Here is an 11,008-nt window from a genome sequence, read left to right as displayed (position 1 = left end):
CACAGAATGAAACTAGTCATGTAAAGACTCTTTTCCATCAGACTCCCCATGCTAAATCTCTTCCCTCTATCCATGTGCTTGACATACCACTTGCCTACACCATTCTTTTTTTCAAGCCTTGATAAAGCCATTTTTGTACCCTTTCACTCATACCTGCAGTTGCTAAAAAATCCATCCAACTCTTCTATTCATAATTAACACTATTCACCATTTCACAGCATATTTCACCACTCTTATATTGCTACAGTCAACATACTGTTTTTCTATAGTTATATTAGCACTTTCCAGCAGGTTCCAGTACAAGTCAAGTGAGGACAGTGAGGCAGACGCATTTTATGCCACAGCCATTTTCTACCACTCCTCCTCCTTCAGACAAGAAGTGGAAGAAGGGAAGCTCAGCTGAGGATCTGCCTGTTACTACATCACATTCAACTCAGCAAGGATTTCTTCCATCTCATGAGCTTATACAGCTAATCTCTCTTATATCGACTGTAGACTTTCATTTAATTAGCTAGGTGAGATAGTAGTCAGGATACACACAGCTGGTTCAATGCCTCACAGCGCTCTGCACTGTAAGCTGCAGTGGCTGGTGACACTACTTCAACATTGTCCTGACACAGCTGTTCTGCTTCTAGATCTGCACTGCTGCAGTCATACAACGTTACGTGGAAGGAGATAACTAACCTGGTTAGGCTACCACAAGCTTAGTGACCCTCTCCATAGCATATTGTAGATACCACCTGTATTTTCCAGAACTTATCTCTGACACTGGCATAACATACCTGAAACAGCTAGGTCTGAAACACAGATGTGCCTCGCATTTTCCTACCAGGACTTCCCCGGGGAGAAGAAATTAATCAGGCAATGGATCACTCCTCATTTTCTTTTTGACTTTTTGCTCTCTTTATCAAAATGTAAACCTGCTTTCCCTTCCTCCCTCTGTATAATCTCAGTGTTGGTTATTTACAGCCTTCAACTTAATTCCACATGACAATAGCCATTAACTTTTTTCACCATGTTATCATCATTAAGGTCCAGGTGCATTATTCAAAGATGCTCAAAAAGCACTTGTAGCCCTTAGCAAATAAAAGAGTCTCTGTTCATGTCTTAAGTCCCACATACTATGTTACCATCTTTTGCCACGGCACATTTTACAGAAACACCCACAATCCATTCAGCCTGCTAAGTCCTCAGCTCTACTTACACAGCCATATAAATGCAGATCTGGAATCCCAGCTGTGCTCCCTTCACAATTCGAGTTTTTGATCTGTTCTTCAGGGAGCTTCTGAGACCTGATTCAATACATGTTCGTGAGAAGACAACACAAGCAAATTGAAAGCAATTTGGAAATTCAACTAGCTTGGCAAAGGGAAGCCTTCAAATGATGTAAGCCTGTAGTATGATAGCTCTTCAATTTTCTAGAATAATATACTAACACCTTACCCTTTCATTCCTCAACAGTACCTTGCAGTTTCTGTCTGTACTCTTAGCCTGCAGAAATTGCTGCTTACACAGAATGGTTGCTAGTCTTCCATTTAAGATCAAAAGCAGCACCATAATTTGACAGTTCTTGACTGATTTGACAGGACATAAAATTTTTCTTCTATACTATCCAGCTAAACAAAATGAGTAAAGGGACAGTCATACAAGAAAAAGGCAATCACACAGCCATCTGACCACGTTAAAATCAGCATGGGCATGAGGTTTTTTTTTCTTACTGGGAAAAAGAGAAAAGGTTCCTGACTCATGGCAGTAGAGCTTTGCCCAGCACAACCCTGAAGGTAACTAAAATAAATAAATAGAATTTAGATAAAACCTGAGATCTATTTTCAAGATGTTCCCAAAAACTGGCAGTGCTGGTTCCATGTAAGCCTGTGCACAGAAGCAGTGATACTTTAATCCAGCTACATCACGTAGAGATATGGTTTAATTGCAGAATGGAAGAATACCTTTTCTCCAGCTGAAAGCCTTTCCCCTTTGGATTACAGTGACAGAGACAGCCCAATATGTAAAACAATATACATTTATTTAGCACAAAAGTCCACGTCCAAATAGAAGTGTTTTTTTTCCTTTGTACTTCTTTACAGCACTTTGTGTTAGTCATTGTAGTTCTTTCCTTTTTGAAAAAGCAGAGACATTTGGCAAAACCACTGTTTTATCCTACAACTGTAGGCCTGATAGCAGCTTATAAACTAAGGCAAATTAGGAAGTCCTTCTCAAGTAAGCCATCTCTATACAGTTCCATTAACTCTAGTGGAACATTCACAAGAAAAGTGTTACAAGACAAGGATATATGATCACCATGTTTCCTACAGTTACAGCCAACATAATACGCAGGGGTGGGGCTATGTTCCCAGGCAGAGAAAGAAGAAAAAGACTCCTGGAAGATTCACAATAAATTGCCAGAAGCAGTGGCTGAGAAAAGAATCCAACCACTACATATGTGATTACACAACATAAGCACAATTCCCATTTCAGAAAAAAACGTGTAAGTCATCACATAATGCTCAGGATTTGAACATCTACAGACTTTAAAGCCCGCAACTTTTATTTAGGGACAAGTACATAGTACTTGTCCGTAAATAACTGCAGACAGCTCACAACAGACAGCACAAAAACACTACTTCAGATTTGGTTCCAATAATGACATGATTACAATTACTGGATACATAAGACCATCCAAATTATGCTGGCAGTCAGACTTTCCACAGCTTCTCCTTTGCTGAAGTTTCACCGTCTTAAGTGACCGACATCAAAGATGTGCTGGAACTAGTTCAGTCTTCCCTCCTGTAGTTATCACCTGGATTAGACTCCCTGAATTTGGTCGATTCTTTCCTGTTATCCAGTCATAAAAGGTTCTGTTTTAAAATAAATAGATAAAACAGGATGAGGAGGAGAGAAAATATACACACATACTATCAGTCATAAAAGCCTACTGATTCTCCTTCTTTTCCTACCTCTCTATAGTGATTTCTATGCATGTCACAAACTAGCAACGCAATCACTGGATTTAGACCCTCAGAGTAGGACAGAGGTCCAGAGAAATCAGAAGGGCTTGACAGTACATATGCAGGATTTTCAGAACACTTCAAAGAAAGAGGCCAGGAGTTGCATAAAAACAGAAAGATGTCAAAAAGTTTTTCCCAAGTTAAAAAAAATAAAATAATTGATAAGTGGGAGGCAGCGGCTACTTAAATTGCCTTTATAGCATGTATCAAATATGGACATAAGGCTAAAATAGAGTTGCTAAACCTTATAGGGTTGTTAAACCATACAGGCTAAATAATTGCTCTTTTCCTCCTGTATCTCTGTACTCTATTCGTTCTTGCCAGACCTATCCCCTTGCCTTTCAACCTGTGCAAGTACCTGTTCTTTCCAAGTCCTTCTTTCTTAACCCATTTTTCTGCCAACGGGCCATCACGTATTTAATGTTGAAATTAGTCTCAGTGTAAGCACAAAAAGCTCTAAGACATCCAGCACAGACTGAGTAAGATGGCCTCAATCTAGTTAGCACACCAGAACGCTTATCAAAACTAATACAGAAAACACAACATTTTCCAGGTCCATCAGCCTTTCCACTATTGTGGACAGAGCAACTGCCATTTTGGAACATCTTGCCATTTGACACAACATATATGGATACAACAGGCTTCAAAATGCAAGCACCCCATGGGAAAAAGAGTTCCTGCATCCTTTCTAGGTTGCAGATGTTAACAAAATCCTAAGAACACTAGAATTCTTTCCTTCAGCACCAGTGAACTTTTCAGTTTTCAAAGCTGTATTTAAGTTCAGAGAATTAGAATCTAAGAAACAAAACAAAACACCGAACTTAATTCTCCCATAAGGAAAAAGTCTTTAGAAGTTAAAAATTAATTTGTAAAGACCACAAACATCTGGTTAAGCACAATAAAGAACTTTTTTGAACATTTTTAGGCCAACTGAACTCAATTGATGGGACACTTAATGAACCACATTGAACAGCTGCATACGCTTCTTGAACCAAAAAACATTTTCCACTCGGGCATCCAACTGAATAAAAATTCACATCACAAGGAAACCAAATGTCACAACTACTCTGAACAATTAGCAATAAGTGAATGCTATTTCGGTGTCAGTTCTAAAAACTTTTGAATTTGTAAGAGTAAAGAAAAACATTATGTCCTTTACAACATGAAAGTAGATTCCTTTCCATTTTTCCCTCAACAAGGCAAGATAGCCATGTCCATTATTTTCTTCCATTTAACAGATCACCCTCAGCAAAGTCTTTGCTACTCTCCAGTACATCACAGAAGGCAGTACGTACGCTGCACCTTCTCTTGGAAGAATTAGAAACAATAAACCTTATTGTCTCAGCCTGTTGCTAAATAAACTGCAGCTGAAGTTTCAGCATTTTGAAACATCACTCTGGACAAGCCTTTGTGGGTAATGGAAAAAAAAAAAAACTTGGCTAAATTTTTCTAAACAAGAGCAGGAATTTTTCCAACTGTGAGAAGAAGTGAATTAACACACCAAAAATTGGGTAGTAAAGAGTGTTAAAACAAATAAATAAAACTAAAGTTTACATGCCTATTTGCAGTTTACCTTTAAGACAAACTCCCGCATCTGCTGTCTGTAATTTAATTTGTCTACTGGCTTTATGAGATTCTCTGGCTTCCGACTGATCAAGGCTATCTGCCTTGTCGCTATAACAGGCGTAGAGATGCTGAAGCTGATGGAGTTGAGCTAATTTTCTCCAGCTAGGAAGCTTGTGCAAGAGGCCTAATGTGATTTGAAGACATACAGAATCAGGGGAATGATTGGGAAAAACAAAACCCCAAAAACTCCAATCCAAGACAGCTACTTAGAAAGAACACACAGTAGGATGCAGCAGGAAAAGGCACAGTAAGGAATTGCTTAGTTATCACACGTATACTCACTCAGCAATGAATTCTAAGGATGTCCAGGAGCTGAAATCTGCGTCAGGCATTGATTTCCTGTTTGCTGGTGTATCCAAGGTAACCCTGTGATTAAAACGAGATAAAACTTTTATTTGTACATACTGTTTCTGATAAGAGCCACCTGCTTCTATTCATCACTGCAACATATGCTCCACTTTTATATACCACGTGGTATGGATTTCCTTTGCATCCTCTACATATGTTAACAGCATATAACCATCAGTTTCAATGCATATCAAAGGATCACAGCTTATAACCCCTTAGCTACCTGTCTTCCTGATGACATCCAGCCCACTAGGGCTATCACTTAGCCCACAGCTTTCTTCCAGTCTCTCTCATGCTCATTAAAAACAAATGAAGTTTTAATCCTAATATCCACTACTGTTTTGCAAAGGAAAGGAAGAAAAATAATCATTTTCAGGATACATTGCACATCATTATTTGCATACATTCAAGATGCGTCCTTTCCCTGTGAAGCTACGTCAGTCTAAGAAGCTATTTGAGTACTGTAGACAGGACATCACACCCCTATCAATGCGACTTGAGGTTACAGCAGTAATTAAACAAGATGATACAGACAGAGGTAACTTATGGTAAAAACACTTACGGTAAAACAGCAACAGCAGCAGAACCAGATGGCAAGCCACTATTGGTCCCAGCTAAACTCTGACAAAGCTGGTGCACTGCTCCTTTGGCCATGCCATAGCCAATCATCCCTAGCAATTAAAAACAGGAAAATTAGAGCACAATCAATACAGCTCTCATTACCAGCACTAGGACAGAAACTCCCATTATCTGACAAACAGTAAGTTTAAGATCACTTACAACAGCCAGAACAGAATCAGACTTAAAAACATATTTTTTAAAAAAACAACAATTCTTACTAGCTATCCTGGAACTACCACAAAGTTCAGTTTACTCAGCATTAAACAGGTACGAAAGTTACTGAGTTAAGCATCTTTAGTTAATGCTTCAAAATGTACCCTGAAGGATGAGATTTACAGGGTTAACCTTACAAAGCTAAACTAGTAAGTGTGAAGAGGTTTTTATTAAAGAAATCATTTGTTAATTTTAAGCATATGACAAAGGTATTTGCAGGTGTGGACCCGAACAGATACAGCTGATTTCTCTCCAAAACGGTAGTTCACCTGGTCAGCATCCTGACTATAAAACAAACAAAAACAACCCATACACCCTAAAGTAGAAAGTGACTGAATAATCTCCACGTAAAACCAACATCTTCCCAAACACTGCTGCTTTCTAGGCAGCCAGTATTTAGCAGTGTAAGATGCATGGGAAGGAGGGCATCCTGCACACTGCTCAGGTACAAGATCTGGGCAATCAGGGTGCTCCAGGTCTGAGATGTCTCATGGTATGTATCTGCCAAGCAGCCTAGACACAGACTAAGCACGTAGGAAAAATAAGTGTATTTTGTGTACTACAACTGGATGCCTTTCTACCCATTTACGCAACTGTACAACCCCTTTTCAATGTTCCTGAGGAAGTAACTAGTAATGAAGGTACCCAGGTAGTTTTAAATTGTAGAAATGTTTGTTATATTCAGTTAGACATATTGTGTAACAAACATGTTTATCAGGAGGAATCATGGGCAGCAGTAGCTAACATTTCATTATGACTACAAAATATTTGCATTTCTATCATAATTCCCTCTTGTCTCTTCTCTAAACCAAACGGTCAGTCTTCTTAAACCTGCATTTCTTAGCTATCACTGTCGGACTGCTTCTTAACTTATATTATTTTCATTTTTCTTCAGTTTGCATTAAATGACTCAGCATTTTCATAGATGAAAAGACAAAAAAAAAAATCACAGTAAGAGAAAACAAAGAAGAGATGATTCCTTCCATAATAGCTGGTAATAACAAGCTTAACAAGGCATATTTGCAAAAGTTGAGTAACATTTCTTTCCCAATTCTTCCTGATGTTAATAAGTTGCATGTGTTTGCACAAAGCACTGTTATGTTTTTTTTTTTTTTTTTTTTTTTTAAATTCCAGACTTGTTGAAAACAGCCAGTTCAAAACATGAAAGCAAATCACCGATTCCTGTGTTGTGGTCCCTACCTCCCAAAATGAACCAAACAAAAAACATCATGAAAGTTTGCCACAGTTCCCATTTTTTTCATCTGTATATTGTCAGTCAGTAGTACACAGTAAATCATTCATCTGCTGACTGACATAAAACAAGCCTTTTATCCTCAGACTAGGCCAGATGATTTTTCTACTCTGTTTACAGCTGCATTAACTACAGAATACAGCATATTTCTCCTGAACTATTTTAGACAAGGCTTTTACAAATATTAATTAATTTTATGATTTAAAAAAAAAAAAGAATTAATAGCTATGTCTCATCAAAATATTGCTGAAGTCACACTAGAAGATTGAGAAATACGAGCATTTTTTCAAACAAACAAACAAAAAAAACTTTCCCTGCCTGTGGGCTTCTGTGCTGCTGTTTTTTAATTTTAAATTATTCCCAGATTTTCTCCATGCAGACCAACATGCCTAGGAGTCAGATGAGAAAAAAATCTCAGGAAAGTTTGTACTAAATAGCTACTGAAGGGCAAAGCTGAAAGTCAACAAGCTTATCTTTGGCTGAAGCAAAGGTGGACTGGAATCAGACCATGAACAGGACAAGCACATTTAATAAAATCAGCTGAGTCATCACTGATTGAAAAACTGGGCAATTAAAGACTCTGCCTTTCAAAACACAAATCAGATATTTAACTTTATTTAAGCACTACACCTACTGTTGTGTGCTTCACAATTCTGCACATTTTTCCAAACTACTTTTTCTACTGTACCATGTATTAGCCAAGTACATTTCATGAATGCATGTCAACCATTACTTAATAGTGATTCTGTTTGCACTCCTGCTTCAAGAGATTCAATATTGCCATCCATAAAATTACACTTACCTTAAGTGTTTCAGCAGCAGTTTTCCATTTCTGTTTGATGTCAAGAAACTGGTTTGTTTTTTTTCCCCCACAGACTAACGTATAACTCATGTCCCAACAGTTATCATGCATGGCATTTTACCTGGAGTTCCAGATAAAGCAGCTTGAGCTCCTGTCAAAGTCAGAAGACCTCCTTCCTTCAGATGCTTTGTGGCTAAGTGACTGGAAATAGTGGATGTCCAAACACTCTGTTTCCACATCAGATCACAGTTTTTATACAAAGCTGATTAGGAAGAGAATTAGTTAGGTAACTTAAGAACAAGACTTCTAACTCTGATTTCCTTCCTATCACACGGAGTGCAACAGTACTATGCAAAGTACTATAAAAACATGCTTTCTATCATTTTCTACTTCTGTATCATGTAAAATACCCATTTATTTCTTTTAACTCTCCCTTCTCTTTAGACTTTGAATCCCAACTTGACAGCATATATTCTAGACAATTACCTACTTTCTTACTATCAGAAATAAAAAAATAAACACCAGATAGTTTCATTAGCTCTCTGTTAATGTTTGTGCTCAGTTCAAAGATTTCCAAATTCTTCAGACTTCTATAGGGATTGTTTCAATTTATGTCAATAATCTAAAAATTTTTAGATTAGCTTCTCCTCACCTTATAGTAGCATGAGCTCTCTTTCCATAATTTCCTCACTGGCTGCTCAACTTGTGGATAGAAGACTCCAAGAAATAAAGGAGTTGAATCAAGCACTTGATCAAGCTGATCACTTGATCCCAAAATAACCTTAATTCATAGTAACGTTATTGGAAGGATAGTAGGGTATGATCCATCACCTCATTCAAATTACTGTACAAATTTATAACAATACAATATAATGCAATTCTATAGAAGTATTCGCTCTGATTTAACTGCGTACGTCTTCTCATATTCTCTCTTTAAAGTGAACATTTTGCATATGATGTCTGAACAAGGAAGGGGAAGGAAAACACCACATTTTAACAGATTTACTCCAGACAGAAAGGCTTTTTTTTTTTTTTAAGTCTCTACACTAGTACATAAAGCATAAAACAATTTCCTGAATATTATACATTTAAAAGCTTTATAAACTGAGGACCTTTTTTCCCCTCTAGCACAGCCTCTGGCCATGAAACAGCTCCTTCCAATACTGTATTGTATACCAGTAGCTCAGAAAACTACAGCAGGCACCTGAGGTTTTATGCAAAAAGCAATGATTTGGGCAAAAAGATCAATGTTCCACTCAGCCAGTATATTACGTAACAAGCCTGACACACATAACCTTGGCAAAAGTTAGTTCATAGGTAATGCTGAACTCCTTTATATAGTGCATCAAGATTTACCAATAAAAACGGTGCATCAAAAAGTACCGTTGAGAACATTGAGGGTTTTGGAAATCTAACAGGCACCAATAATTGAGAAAAGTGCTAAGAAACATTGTGACTGAGTTACTCTGCACTATTAGGCTAACATCTTCAGGACTCTGGATGAAAGATGATCTCAAAGACCTTTACTATCATGACTTTTTACGGATTCCTCTCAGATTTCAATCATGTATTTGCTAGCATGCACCGGCTTACATTTAGCTTTGGCGCTGCCTCCAGCCCATCCTCCTGCAACACACAAGATTGCATCCACCTTTTCTTCACCAAGAAGCTTCCCAATCTCTGCTGTCACCTTCAAAACACAAAACATAACATTCTGAAAACATTGAATTTGTAAGGTAAAAGAATAAATATCAAGAATGAATGCCTTAGTATTATTCAACTACATAACTGGAAAAAAATACAACAAACAGCAGCAACTTAAACAGCTGTACAAAATTATCACTTATGATTTATCAACTCAATAACTGGGTTGAAAGCTAACTGTAGATGCAAGTCAGACCGTACACTGTGCGATGTCACTGGCAATAACTGATTTGAGCAGGACTGAAAGATCCGATCCTTACCTATATCATAAGCATTTTTCATTTGTGACTTACTTTTGGACAGGTTCTTCTCTGCACACTGTGCTGTTTAATAATACAGGAAATGAAACTCCAGGTCTGATCAGAACTGCTTCTGTGACATTTCCAATGATAGCACAAGAAACAAACAACTAAAGCCTCCTTATGAATCACATCCTTGGATTTGAGTATGTAGGCTTTTAAATATCCAGTATTTCTTTCTCTTTCAAATGAGACTTTGCACTTGGTGATGAATTTGTTGGTTGTCAATTTTCTCTGTCACAGTGCAAACCCTACCGGGAAATGTTTTCAGCATTACCATCCAGCTATGCAACACAGACAGGACATGAGAAAGAAGTGCTGCATTTTAAGATGCCCTAATCCACCTTGATTAAAGTAATCTCATTCTGCCCGCAGCCCTTCAGGTAACAAAGAGGAAGATAATACCCAAATGTGACACATTCTGAGTGACAACATAGGGTAACTTCTAAACTCCCAAAGCAAACTCTTCCGCGCATCCATGCCTCCAAACAGTTAAAAGGAAAGTGAAAAATAAATGAAGTTAAGAAGTGGCAGGCAAATGGTGGCACCCCTGAGCTCAGGGTACAGCAGCAGGATACCAAAACCAGCGGGGTGCCCACAGTCGGGGGTCTCAGTGCTTCTGAGAAAGGGTTTATGGCGAGCGGGTGCAAACCCACCGCATGGAGCCCGGACCGAGGGGCCTCCCCCGCGCCCCCCCGGCCCCGCGACGCGCTCCCACCTGCTCGGCCTGCTCGGGGAAGGACTCTGTCGCCCTCACCACCACGCTGACGCTGGCGTCCTCGTTCTCGGCCAGGTCGATGCTGGCGACCCACTGGGGCGGCGAGAAGGCACCGTTAGCGCCCGGCGGGGCACCCTTCGTTCTCCCCCCCCCTCTTACTTCCCCCCCTCCAAAGCAGCCCCGTCTCGCCCCCCCGGGGCCCGCAGCAGCCCTGCCGGCGCTCACCCAGTTCCTGGCCTTGAAGTACTGCACGCACTGCGAGCCCAGCGCCCCCCTGCCCCCGTACACCAGCACCCTGCCCGCCGCCGCCATGCTCGCTGCCCGCCTCGCTCCGGCTCCGGCCCGGCCCCAGCCTCCCCTCTCACCGACGCCACGCAGGGGCCGCCCCCGGGGCCGGGGGGGCTGGCGGCTGCCTCC

General features: G+C 39.7%; 1 protein-coding gene across 1 annotated transcript; it reads right to left on the bottom strand.

Moving 5' to 3' along the window:
• Positions 1-2,009: 2,009 nt before the first annotated feature.
• On the bottom strand, positions 2,010-10,975 carry QDPR (quinoid dihydropteridine reductase). The gene is made up of 7 exons (XM_080590084.1): positions 10,817-10,975; positions 10,592-10,684; positions 9,464-9,560; positions 7,992-8,132; positions 5,545-5,653; positions 4,917-5,000; positions 2,010-2,858 (listed from the first exon to the last, which is right to left on the bottom strand). Exons 1-7 carry the CDS (start codon positions 10,901-10,903, stop codon positions 2,753-2,755), a joined length of 717 nt encoding a protein of 238 aa, XP_080446210.1. The 5' UTR covers positions 10,904-10,975; the 3' UTR covers positions 2,010-2,752.
• Between the last annotated feature and the right edge of the window lie 33 nt (positions 10,976-11,008).

This window comes from Anser brachyrhynchus (assembly GCF_964034855.1).
Source record: "Anser brachyrhynchus genome assembly, chromosome: 4".
Lineage (NCBI taxonomy): Eukaryota > Metazoa > Chordata > Aves > Anseriformes > Anatidae > Anser > Anser brachyrhynchus.
Note: the sequence above shows the minus strand (reverse complement) of the source record. Positions and strands in the feature narration are given on the sequence as shown.